Raw genomic sequence first — 13,858 nt, forward strand, 5'->3', positions numbered from 1 at the left:
TCAGGCTGTGGGAGTAACATTATAATCTAGTATCTTTGTTTTCTTGGTGTATAGCCTTATGGATTTTGTGTTAGTAGATATATGGTATCACACAGATATTTAATAGTTACTCCACCATTACTGAATGTGTTCATCATTTGCAAATTGACAGGAAGAGGATACAAGTAAATTAACAGAGTAATAAGATAATAACAATAATCCCTGTTGTATCCCTGGGGAGGGCAATGCAAATGAGAATGTGTTTGAATATTCCATCTTTGGTGTGAAAGATGCAAAGTCAGTATGAGTACTACATGCAGCTTACATCAGAAGTCTCCTTGTGTCTATTGGAAATAAGATTGTTGGGAACAATAGTCTCCATTGACTCTGGCATTCTAGGAAGAAATTCACTTGAGTTTTACATTCAAAAGCTGACATCATCCATGCTAAGATGAACCACAGCTGATTGCTCAGCAGAGACAGAGAAAGAGGTTTGCCTGCATTGCACACAGTCTTACCTGGGGACCAGATTGCCTTGACAGTGCAGAACAATGCAAATGCTGAGACTCAGTGCAAACAGCAGAGCTTTCTTTTTGCTGTTTGTTTCTACTTTTGTGCCACTCACTACTTTGGTGATAAAATATCTGAAACCTTTGTCATGTCAAGATGACAAGGACATCAGTGCCTTTATAGCATGGGACTCTGAGCATGTATCTGTCAAATCCTTCCTATAGAGCTCCCATTCAGTCATTTTTTATCTCCTGACACTGTCATCAACATCCCAATGGCATTTTAACCTAAATCTTTACTCTTCATCCCATCCCCCAAAGTGTTCAAAACTCTTCGGATATTAATAGATGACCCAAACTAAACCTGAAACCAAAAGTCCTATGTAAAAAATAAAACAAAACGAAACAAACAACAACAACAACAACAAAACTCTTCAAAGAGAGTAGTATGAGATGTAGAGATGTTATTACTTAAAAGAGACAATTACCTGATAAATTGACAGGAGAGTGGACTTGCCCTCCGTCTAGTGTGGAAGGACTCAATAGTCTCTTCTGCCCTTCTCAGCTTCCATCATTCCTGTGGGGAATTTGGTCATGATCACCAGCAACTGATGACAATGTTTTTCCTGTACACTCACCACACAGATGTAACAAGAACTCAGATCTTAATTATCACACAGGAAATTAGAGGTCTCTGGCTCTGGACCCCTTTCCTCACCTAATGGTTTAAAAGTTGTCAGAAGTGACAAAGTGACCAACTGAGACCTGGTCAGACACTGAAGAGGATGTTTCTGCTCCTGGTCTTCCTGGTGGCTGTCCTACCAGTCAACACTGAAGGAGGTAAGCAACCATCCACATTACTAGAGGTGTGGCACGTGGCTTCCAGCACTGACACTTGCTTGCATTGTGCCCTGCTGGGGGGCCAGCCCCAGCCTGGGGGTTGAAGCTTCTTTCTTCTTCTTCTTGTCGGTTCTTCTTGAGGCAGTGAAGGGGGAAGAACATCAGCAGGGGGTAAAACTTGGTCTTACGAGATATTTAGGGTTGCTGTATAATAAAAGTTTACTTATCTATGCTAGAAAAGTTTACTTACTATGCTACTGTAGCCGACCTGCTTTCTGTGATCCTCATCCCCAAACCAGCAAAGATTACGTAAATAGGCTTTGTACTATCTCAGCAGGAACTGCTGGGCTTTAACTTATGCCTGCTAGTCTGAGGTCACAGGAAGAAAAGACACATAGAGATGTGGTTATAGTATTTATTATTAAGTTGTTAAAACTTATAAAAGCTATCTAAAGGGAAAACCAGAAAGATCCTAAATGGGGAAAAGGAAAACTTCTGTCTGGGAAAAGGGAAAATTCTATTCTATATACTACTCTAAATGGGGAAAGGTAAAAAATTCTATTCTATCTCTATTCTATCTCTCTATTCTAACTGCTTCTCATCTCTTTGTCCTCAGCACATGTACATCTTTCAGAGTACATGATCACATGTTACAAAATTCATCACAAGTTCACACCAAAAATCAAATCACAAATTGAAATAGAAGTTTACAACAGAGAATGTTTACATGCATATCCATTAGGAGTAATTATCTGGCTAACAACCATCATCTGTCTAGCTCGACAGGTTCACTGAAGGTTTAAAACTATAACTAAGAAATTAGTGAAGTTTTGTATAGATAAACCCAGGCAATATTTTCTCTTCTGTCCTAGCACCTATAATAAATTGTGAGTTCCCTATTAGTGACTTTTGGTTAATTGTTTTACAACATCTTGGAATGTACTCTGAGTAGGAGAAAGTCTGGTAACTATCTAAGAGCTATTAACTGATGACACGTGGGAGACTGGCAGAGTTCTCATTGCAGTTCTGACTATCAGAAAGGGACCTAATAATAGTTCCACTATAAAAGAGCTTAATAATCATTGATATAATTTTAGGAATTCTTATAGGATCATCATTAAGACTTAAGAAGTCATCTATTTGTCTACACAGCATCACTACAAGACATTACATATTCATGGATCTGCAGAGATCTGTCCCAAAGGGGTGTGCTATTGCTTAGTGATAGTTATATTGGTTTGATAATAATAATAATAATAATAATAATAATAATAATAATAAAATAATAGGAAAAGCATATTAATAACAGGAATCTTTCCTAAAATAAGTCACTCACAGCCTTGCTAAATAAGACCTCATTTGTCGCAGATTATATAATTATCCAAGGCAAGCCACTTCAGGATGATCACCTGGTAATTATTAGCTTGTCCCATTATGGCTCCTGACAGTGCCCGGTAAGGCTGTATCTAAGATCCTCTCTTGACTTGGTTTATCTGAGAAGTTAGCTAAGCCCCTGCTCTAGCACAGGATAAATAGGGCACCAGAGACACAATGAACTATTTGCAGTGGTACCTGGTGAGTGAGACCTTCTTCATCTAAAAGTGATGAACTATAAAAACATCATAGGACCCTACTGGAAAGCTGCAGTTGAAAATGAGGGCTGGATGTTCTAATTACACAAATCTAAGAGCAAGCAGCTTTATCCAGGGGTTGCCACCTGGATCAAGACTAGAAGAATTCTTCTATTCAGGTTTCCAGGTGTCTTCTTGGTTTTGTCTCTGTTCTTTTCAACCATACAGGTCTACTATAACACCCAAAATCTAGCAGAGACAGCAAAGTGTGGCTCAATCCCTGCTCCACAGCTTGATGGAAACAACTAGAGACAGGATCCTCCAATACATTTTCCCTTCTCTCTATAATCCTACTAGTCCTGTGTGGTCCCTTCATCATCCTGTAGGCTATTTCAATGACTTAGGAAGACAAATCTATGCTGAGGTTCAGACTACATTAGGAGGGCCCCTCCCAGCTACTTGCTTAGCACATTTGAGAGCTTTCAAGTGTTTATACAACAATCCCATCACTAAGGGAAGTACTTACTATGTCTCATGAATCAGAATAGAGGAAAAGCAGCCAGAGTTTTCTACCTCAATAGTGTAGCATGCTTACTAGGGACAGAGTCCAGTGCTTAAGTGAGCAGGACACCAGGTGAATCATGAGACACAGGAACAACTGTGATTGTTTGGAGTGTGTTGATCTACTGGACAATGTTGTGCTGAGTTCCTCCTTAATGTGTGTATGAGATTTAATTTGATTCAAGGCAAAGTCTTGCCACTATCATGGTGAAAAGAAGAAACTGGAAACTAGGGGAAAGTGACGTCATGTGGCAGGCTCTGTGTGATGCCTCGAAGCATCCAGGCACCTTTTCTTGTTGTGTCACAGCCCCTACAAAAGGATCTTTTCTCCATCTGCGTCAGGTCCACAGACTCTCCAAGCATGAAATGTCCCTTATTCCAGCCTCCAGGATTGTTGCACAGTTTCCATGAGCACCAAGATTCAGAATATGGTTCTTTTTCAGGAGAAATCATATGGGGTACAGAGACCAAACCCCACTCCCGACCCTACATGGCATACATAAAGTTTTATGATAGCAAATTAGATCCCAGAAGGTGTGGTGGTTTTCTGGTAGAAGAAGACATCATAATGACAGCAGCTCACTGTTATGGAAGGTAAGGAGAAACAACTGGGTCTTTGATGCCTAGGACTTCTCAAATAACCATGAATCTCGGCTGTCCCGAGACATGTAGAACCAAAGGTGAAGATCAACCTGATTTTATCCTACATGATCTAAAGTGATTGTGAAACTGTGGACCAGATAGTATCAGTGAAGTGTCTGAATGACTTGGTGGTTATTGAAGACCTATGGACAAATTCCCCCATAAATGTCTTGCTATTTGACTCAGCCTTAGCCTGAGCCCTCAACCTGCCTTTCAGGGACCACTTCACTGCTCCTGTGTTATACTTAACCCATCTTCTTTTCACAGCCATATGATTGTAACCTTAGGTGCTCACAATATCCAAGAACAGAAAAACACCCAGGTCATTCGTGTTTATAAAGCCAAACTTCATTCGGACTTTAATAATGAAACACTGGTTAATGACATCATGCTCCTGAAGGTACCATTTTACTGATATCTGGTTTACTCCCATAGATCAGTAGTGCATTAGTCCTGTTTTCTCTACTTGGTGGCTGATCTACTGGCCCTAGAGCAAAAGAATGGAGTTAGAGTGTGAGTGGAGAGGGGGCTCTTTGAAAATAAGGAAGATACTGGCAGCCCCATCCCTAGTTTAAGCTTGCTGTGAATGCCATATCTGACCTCTTATTCTTCATCTTTCTCACCAGCTGGAACACAAAGCTCAACTCAATAGTGCTGTGAAGACTATTGCTCTTCCAAAGAGCAATGATTGGGTGAAGCCTGGGCAGGTGTGCACAGTGGCAGGTTGGGGAATCTTGCCCAATTGTACTTCACCTGAAACACTTCAAGAAGTGAATCTAGAAGTTCAAAATGGCCAGAAGTGCTATGCCAGGTCCAAAAACTACAACAACTCTATCCAGCTCTGTGTGGGAAATCCAAATGAGAGGAAGGCTACTTCTAAAGTAAGGATATAACCATCTTCAAATGTTTACCCAGGGCCAGAGTTATACTGCAGGTATGCAGCCAGGCTCTACAACCACGGGTAGTCCACAGGATATGGAGAGAACAACATATGGGGATCTGACATTTTCCCTCAGCCAATCTTTTGTCCTTTTACCATGGGAAAATAGGAGAGCTAAGTCTAGTTAACCTGAAAGAAGGACACAGCCAGACAGAGACACACTAGTTAGTGATTCACAGACTCTGTCTACTTGGTCCCGTTTAGAATTGAGGTCAATGGGCTCACATAGTGTTTCCCATCTGAAAACTCAGGTCTAAGTGGGAACAGAGAAGAACAGGGAGAAAATGGGTCTGGAAAGAAGTGATAAGAGACTATGTACTAAGACTTCTCCTTTTTCTGTCTACAGGGAGACTCTGGGGGACCTTTTGTGTGTGGTGGAGTGGCTCAGGGCATAGTCAGTCATTGCTTATGTCCATATGCACCTCCTCGGGTATTCACCAGAATCTCGAGCTTTATACCTTGGATTCAGAAAACAGTGAAACTCCTGCAACAACCCTAGAACACAAAACCCGTGTCTGGGCCAGTGTGCAGCATCCTGAGGCATGGCTATCTGAGTCTTAATAAAGAAATCTGTCTGCAGGAAAGGGGTGGTGTTGCTCTGTTCCATGAGTGCAATGCTTAAAACATTTTCATACATGACCTTCTTCTTTACTCTCTTTTCATTTCATTGTTTCTTTTTACATATAACTTCATGAAGCTTGGGATTCAAACCTGTGCACTGACCCCATCATAACAGCATATAAAAAGGGTAGTACTGTCAGTCCTGGAAAGTCTTGCCTTTGTCTGAGAAGGTTGCCTTCTTTCTTTCTACCTCTTCTTTACATTTAATGGGCTACCAAGGTTGAGAAAGATAGTCTTTACCTCTCACTCACCCTGTTACTCTAAGGAATGTCTCTTGTCCTGAGTGACAGTGCCAGCACTGCCATGGTACTGAGCTAAAGCTTAGGCCTGGGGGATTAAAGGAAGATATAAAATCAGGTCATTCATTATGAGCGAATGCTGAAGCTTTTTCTGAGCAGGTTTAATCTATACACCAAACTGGGGAAAGAAAAACACAAACAGGAACTCAACTGGGGGGCAATGGTTTGCATACTGGAAAGTCCCTGCCCAGGGCATCGCACCTTCAACAGGATGGTTTGTTCTTAGAAAAACCTGCAGAATGTTAATTGGCAGACAGCAGCACATGCAAAGTCTCAGCCAGGGCACGGCAGCCCTTGGGGTTCCTACACTGGGAAGTTCACTGTTCTCTGAGACTCCCAACAGGTCCTCTGGTCCAGCTCCAGCAAGGCCTCTCTATGAAGCTGTCATCTAGTCTTAGAACTATACTGACCTCTGTTCACTTTGTTCAAAGGGACTCAAAAGATGACACAGGATAGCCCCCATATGCAGATCAGAAACTTTAGAAAGAGACTAAAATATTGAATTCCCAGACCAGTATGTAGACTGACTTCCACTGCAGCAGGGACAGGTCAGCACCTCTCATATATCTTGGCTCAGAGACCTGGTATAAGCTTAGAGTAATAAGCAATCTACTGAATAATTTCTGTTTTAATCACCTTGTTACATTTTTTAAAAAACAATTTTTCACATGTACTCCATACAAACAGAATATTCTCAACCACTCTCACCTCCCTAACATCCCTAGACACCCTAAGATCTCCTCACAAATATCTCTCTCATGTTCATGTCCATCAGCTCAATTTGATAACCCACTAAGGTTAGCAGTGACCATCTATGTAAATTGGAGCCTGGTTGGATCAGCAGTGGATACTCAACTAATGACAGTGATTTCCTCCTTCGATTCCAGAAACTATCAATAGCCAATATTTCAAGAGATCAAAAGTGGCATCCTGCACTCCCCTCCCCCTTCCTTGAGTAGTTGTTGATTTGACTAGTCTTACATGGGTCCAGTGCTGAAACTACAGTTGGTGTGAACTGATGATTGTCATAACTGTATTCAGTCTAGAGAATGGAGTTTGCATCCCTTTCCCCTGTCTTTCAGCTCTTATGAACTTCTCATGCTGTCACTGTAGAGTCCCTGAGCCTTAGAAGGAGTGGACTAAGTGACTTGTTTAGGGGACCCACAACCACCATTTACTTGTGCATCCTGGGCCCCCGTTGTTCTCTGTATTCACCCCACTATTCATCAGAAGGGGAGGCATCTCTGAGTAAGGCTGGGATCCACTTTTGTCTATGGGGAAAAGCATGGGTTTTTAGAAGGCAGTTTGCTACTGCCTAAGTTTACTTCCCTGTATGTTGTTAGCCAGGAAAGAGTTCCAGACATTGGCCTCTCCATCCCCATGTTGTTGGTCTTGAATCTGATTACAAGGCAGTTGGTTACCATCAAAATAGAGAAGTTGATATTTCACATGTGGGTACATCTGGGTTTTAACATGGTTCCTTTATACATTTTTATATTGGTTAATTCCTCCCTCTAACCTACACACTCAGCTTTCAGCCCCCTGCCTTCTTACTGCCTAAACCTTTCTACTTTGGTATAAACTTACTTTACTGCATGCTTTACTATTCCTCCTCCTTGGAGGTAATTTCTGCAGTCTCTTGGTTTTTCTTGGCTTCCATAGTTACTCCATGTTAGACACACAAAACCGTACATTCACATAGCTAGGATCCTAATATGAGAGAGAACATGCAGGTTTTGTGCTTGAAGTCCTGAATTACCTCACTCAGAAAAAATAAAGTTTCCATTCCATTTATTTTCCTGAAATTTTCCTATTTTATATAAGTAGCACATCTTTACTATCTCTTCATCAATTGATGGGCAGCTAGGCTGCTTCCATTTCTTAGTTACTGTGAATATGGCAACAATGAACTTGAATGTGGAGATATCCATATCAGAGATTATGGAGTCTTTTGGATAAGTGCTCAGGAGTGACTTAGCCGGAACTGTGGTAGTTTTATTTTGGCAGGATGTTGATGGTGGTGCTAGTGGTGGTAGTGGTGTTATTTTGAGAAATCTCCAGAATGATTTCCAATTTAGCTTCACCTAGTTTACCTTCCAAAAAACAATGTAAAGTGTTCCCCTTTCTATCCATCCATGCTAGCATTTGTTGTTGCCATTCTTGATGATGGCCATTGTGCTATAGTAAATGAATCTTAAAGTGGTTTTAGTCTGGGTTTTTCTTCTGGCTACAGATGCTGAAAACTTTTAAATTCTTTATTTCTAGCTCTTTCTGTTTATTCTCTTCTGAGCTTTCTGTTTGGTTCTGTTATAGGACATTTTCAATTGGTTTTATCTTTTGTTGTTTATTTTTAATTTTCCATTACCTTTGTGAATTTCATTGAGAATTTGTATTGTATACAATATGATCATATATATTCCCCATCTCCCCATCTAACTCCCACCATGTACTCCTTGACAAAGCCCTTCCCAAGTTTATGACATAGAAGACAGAGAAGAACTCCTGGCCAAAGTCATGGGTAACACTCTCATTAAACTCATAGAAGAAAAATCCCCAAACACAAAGAATGAGCTACTCATCCAAGTACACAGATTTGAGGAATGCCAAAGAAGAGAAATTTTGCATGATATATTATGGTCAAAATGCTAAAACTAAAAAAGGCTAAAGGTGCTGAAAGCTTCAAGAGATAAGGGATGAGTCACAACATGGGCAGACACATCACCTTAATAACTACTTACTTGATGGAGATACTTAAAGCTAGAGTGGATTTCTTCTTAAAACCCACAAGTATAATTAGTCCTTCCCATTTGTGCATGGGTGTGGGTCCTCCACTAGAGGAGGGGTTGAAGCCGTCCTAATGCCTTTATAACACTTCCTCATGTTGTGGTGATCCTCAACCACAAAATTACTTGTATAGCTACTTCATAACTAATTTTGCTACAGTTATGAATCATAATGAAAGTATCTGATATGCTGAATATCTTATATGTGACCCTGTGAAAGGGTCATTCTACCCACAAAGGGATGGAGACCCATATGTTGAGAACCACTGCAGTAGAGCATGAGAATCATCCATTGATTATGCTTCCACCAGAAACCATTTAAAGCCAATAGCTTCTTAGAGGTCACATACCTCATCTCAGGCATAGAAGACTACCTTTAACACTTAACCAATGGTAGGAATTGGATCAATCAAGATATGTTCAACATGGTTGCTACATCTCTGGTGAGTTCGCCCAACCAGTCAAGATCCTCACCTATCATGGCTGACCACTGCAATGCTATCCTGGGACCAGTGATCTTCTCCCAGAAATCTGAGCCCACCTCACATCCAGTTTCCTACCACATTGTTCTTCAACTCAGGTGTGTTTTCCTACACCATCATGACCCAAGCATACCCCAAATGTGATACCATCTCACAACACTCCTCTGACCTCAGACCCAGCCATTCCACAGGATTGCTGTGGGCCTAGACCAGACTTGGATGTGGTAGGACACTCTGCCCTAGACCCAGATTCCCAGCCAGGGCTTCATCCTTTGAGACACCCCAAGACACTCAGTGTAAGTGAATCCTGGCTACCTCAGGATTCAAGCTTATTGGAGAAAATCACACACACACCACCACCACCACCACCACCACCAGCAGCAGCAGCAGCAGCAGCAGCAGCAGCAGCAAACATTTTAATTAAAATATCCAGTTTCTAACAGAAAAACACAATATGAAAAATCCATACAGTATGCCCACCTACCAAATAACAAATTCTATAGCTACGTCTCCTAAAGAGAAAAACTCAGATGAAATTTAAGACACAGAATTCTGAGAGTTTATGAGAAACCTAAACTTATGAATTATGTTCAAGTGTCAACTCAGATTCTTTTTTATTGATTATTTTATTTATTTCCATTCCAAATATTGTCCCCCTTCCTGGTCTTTCCTCAGCAACTGCTCGATTCTCTGTCCCTCCCCCTACTTCTTTGAGAGTGCTTTCCCCACCCACACTTGCTTCACTGCCCTAGTGTCCCTCCTTGATGGAACATGAAGCCTACATAGGACCAAGGTCCTCCCATACTATTGATGTCAGATAAGGCAATCCTCTGCTACATATGCAGCTGGAGCCATGAGTTCTTCAATATGTACTCTTTGGTTGGTAGATTAGTCCCTGGGAGCTCTGGGTGATATTGTTGTTCTTCCTATGGGATTGCAATTCCCTTCAACTCTTTCAGTCCTTTCCCCTAACTCCTCCATTTGGGTCCCCATGCTCACTCTGATGGTTGGCTACAAGCATCTGCATTGGCCAGGCTCTAGCAGAGGCTCACAGAGGACAGCTATACCAGGCTCCTGTCAGCAAGTGCTTCTTAGCATCAGTGATAGGATCTACGTTTGGTGTCTTCAGATGAGATGGACCCTAGGTGGGGCAGGCCCTGGGTCACCTTTCCTTCAGTTTCTGCTCCACTCTTTGTCCATACATTTCCATCAGACAGGTACCATTCTGGGTTGAAATTTTTGAGATGAGTGTGTGGCCACATTCCTCAACCAGAGTCTTTGCCTGACTGCTGGATATGGTCTCTACAGATTCTTTCCCCCCTTTTTTGAGTATTTCAGCTAATGTCATCCCCATTGGGTCATGGGAACTTCTTGCTTCTCTGGCATCTGGGACATTCTAGTGGCTACCCTCAGTTCCCCCATCCTCCACTGCTACACAACTCTCTTCAATTTCTTGACCCCCTGTACTTCTCTTCTGCTTCTCCCACACCTGATCCTGCCCCCCTTTCCCTGACCCTCCTCTTTCCCTCCCAGGTCCCTCCTTCCCTCTACCTTCTATAATTTGTTTATCCCCTTTCATAGTTGGACTGAAGCATCCACACTTTGGTCTCCCTTCTTGTAGAGCTTCATATGGTCTGTGAGCCAACTCAGGTACTTATACCTCACAAAAGTATGATAAAATTGAACATGATATAAAAAAAAACTTTTGGTGATAAGAACCCATTAGAATAATACTAACTTCTCACTGGAAACTCTGAAAGCCAGGGGCCCTACATAGGTGTTCTACAAGCTCTGAAAGGCCACAGATGAAAATTCAGACTAGTATAACCAATAGAACTATCTATCAAAATTGATAGAAAAAAAACATGTAATAATGTAAGTAATTTCTGTCCAGCAATCCAGCTTACAAAAGGCACTAGAAGGCAAACTTTAATCTGAAGGTGTCAACCACAGTCAGGAAAAAACAAGGAATAATAAACAATGCTAAACTAGTAAGTCATAGGCAGTGAAGCATGTGTTGTGGGTGGCACACAACATAACAGAATAACAGGAATCAACAAACCATGCTCATTGATGACTCTCCAATAGTAATGGTCTTAATTCCCAATTTAAAAAATATTGACTAAGGGAACAGATGTGAAAACAGGATGTGAAAATTGGATGTGAAAGTGGAACTTAAGGACACCATTCATCTTTCCCACCACTTTGGATTCCCCATAAGGCTATGCAAAATACATCATGAAAGAAGTTTCAGAGGGAGAGGAGGCATGATAGTGCTATAAATACAATACTCCTGCACTAAATTTCTAAAAACATACATTTAAAATTTAAAAAATTGTCTTTGGAAAAGATGACGGTCAAGATGGCTCTGGTTGTTTTCCATAATTCATGGTGAATCAACACATGTCCAAAATAAAAACATGGTTAATAAATATGATTTTGGTTGCTACTTGTTTCCAAAATTGTAGATTAGGTGGTCTTTTTGTATATGTATGAGAATGGTTTTATTTTGGTTTTAAACTTCTGTACTTGACACCATCAAGTAGAATTGTATTAATCCAAACATCTACTCTCAAGTTGTATTCTATCCTGTGTGAGCATTCTTTCTCAGCCAATTTTCCATCCAAATACTCATGGAAGATTTTCCCTCTACCTTAGAGATGAATGAGTCAGATGCAACAACCTTACTTAGGAAGAGATAACTTGACCTATGAAATATCACTGACCATGGATACTATGATAAAGTCAATGTCCTTATTTCTACTTTGAGGCAAGAGTGTGACTTCTCAAGGTGTCTACAGTAGGTGCTACTTCCTATACTCCAAGCCCAATGAACATGATACCATCAGTGTGACATGATTCTGTCCCTTCAATAGACATTACTACACTTAATGATGGATGTCAATGCCTTTCCTAGATTATTAGGACCCAGGCATGTGTCATTTGCAGCAACAATAAAACTACACCAAGAGCATCTTTGGCTAGAGTCACCACCCAGTTAAATTTATAATACTCCACTGTAGTTCTCCAAGATGCAAGTTGATATCCTGAAGGGAGATACAGCAGGAATCACTTTGTCTTTTTCTCTCAATAGCAGAGACCAGAAATGTAACAATGTGTCAATTAGTCAAACATGCACAGAATTGTAAGCAATTAAGGAAGAATGAACTTTGTAACCAATGGTACTTTCCTGTGTAAGTGTGAGCCCTGTTTTATTTCCCGTGACACATGAAAAGATGAAAGCACCAAGTCTCAATACTGATCTGCACAGATTTGACATTGTTCTCAAGCAAGGAGACCCTCCATGTATAGCTAGCAAGCCTGAGATCGCCTATGGAACTCAGAGGTGGTACTTTCAACTTTCCATTGTGTTTTGCGTTCATTCCACTGGAATTGAAATGAACAAGTTTTAGATACTAACTAATTAACTGTAAGATCTTCCTGTTCTGTGATATCCTGAAAGTCCCTTGAGTTCTCCCAAAATGTATACTGGAACATCTATCAACAGGATTATTAGTATGACTAGATCAGAACATGCACTTACAGCAGCTATTCTCAACCTGTGGATCACAACCCATTTAGGAGTGGAGAATATCAGATATCTTACATGTAAGATATTTTACATTATAATTCATAAAAGTAGTATTATAGTTATGAAGTATTGTTGGGCTGTAGAAGACATCCTGGGGTGTTTGGCCACACCCCTAGAACCCAGAGACCTAACATGCAGTCTCATTTCCATTTAACCTGTATGTCCCGGTCATGTAAGGCACAGGTAGAGGGCATGAATAACAGGCCTATGCCTCGAGATTTACATATTAATGAATTACCTAAAGGCCGAGGGACATAGATAATTAAGTTTTCCCTTCCCTAGCTCTTCCTCTTCCCTGCTCCCCATATAAGGGAGCTCCTCCTGGCATTTAGGAGGAGTGCACATCATCTCGATACAACTATCATCATGGAAAATAAAATTTCATCTTGGATTCCACGTGTCTCCTGGAATTTGGACTTTCTTGTGTAAGTGGGAAACTCGCCTGCAGGAAAAGCTTCTCTGCTCCCCCACTGCAGTGGCCCGTGGGGCTCCCTCCCCAGCAGCAGTGGCCTGCAGCGGCTCAGGGGAGTGCCGAGGGCTCGGTGTGCGTGTGGGCCCAAGCTGCCTCCCACATGCAAGTTTGAACCATCAAAGTACCAATGAAATAATTTTATGGCTGGAAGCAACCACAACTGTATTATAGAGTCACAGCATTAGGAAGCTAAAGAAGCTCTAACTAAATATCTTGGTCATGTCCTGCATGCTGTGTATTCAACACACACTCCTCCTAGGTGTCACTTGGATGGGTGCAGTCATCACCTCAAAATCTCAGAATCTGGGGACAGATTCAACACCACCAGAGGGCAGAGTCATGAGAATAAAGGATAATAAAGCTTGTCCCAGCCAGATCTGTGGTTTGAAGCCCTTCCTTTCTCCTACTTTAGAGCTATAAAAGCAGGAACCAGGACAGGCATACACCAAAAGCCCACCATAGGCTGCTTCTCTGGCCACAAAAAATGCAGACCTTCTATTCCTGATGGCACTTTTGCCTTCTGGAGCTGGAGCTGGAGCTGGAGCTGGAGCTGGAGCTGGAGCTGGA

The 13,858-nt window shown here is 41.4% G+C and overlaps 1 protein-coding gene across 1 annotated transcript; it reads left to right on the forward strand.

Moving 5' to 3' along the window:
* The first annotated feature begins 1,270 nt into the window (after window positions 1-1,270).
* Window positions 1,271-5,626, forward strand: LOC114638848 (granzyme-like protein 2). The gene is made up of 5 exons (XM_028787431.1): window positions 1,271-1,328; window positions 3,904-4,054; window positions 4,370-4,502; window positions 4,729-4,983; window positions 5,389-5,626. Exons 1-5 carry the CDS (start codon window positions 1,274-1,276, stop codon window positions 5,539-5,541), a joined length of 747 nt encoding a protein of 248 aa, XP_028643264.1. The 5' UTR covers window positions 1,271-1,273; the 3' UTR covers window positions 5,542-5,626.
* The last annotated feature ends 8,232 nt before the right edge of the window (window positions 5,627-13,858 follow it).

Source organism: Grammomys surdaster, unplaced genomic scaffold (assembly GCF_004785775.1).
Source record: "Grammomys surdaster isolate TR1022 unplaced genomic scaffold, NIH_TR_1.0 125630, whole genome shotgun sequence".
In the NCBI taxonomy this organism is placed as follows: domain Eukaryota; kingdom Metazoa; phylum Chordata; class Mammalia; order Rodentia; family Muridae; genus Grammomys; species Grammomys surdaster.

Coding starts and splice junctions, on each gene's coding strand:
- LOC114638848 (XM_028787431.1), top strand. CDS start 1,274: ATGTTTCTGCTCCTGGTCTTCCTGGTGGCTGTCCTACCAGTCAACACT. Junction 1,329..3,903: donor ACCAGTCAACACTGAAGGAG/GTAAGCAACCAT, acceptor GTTCTTTTTCAG/GAGAAATCATATGGGGTACA. Junction 4,055..4,369: donor GCAGCTCACTGTTATGGAAG/GTAAGGAGAAAC, acceptor TTCTTTTCACAG/CCATATGATTGTAACCTTAG.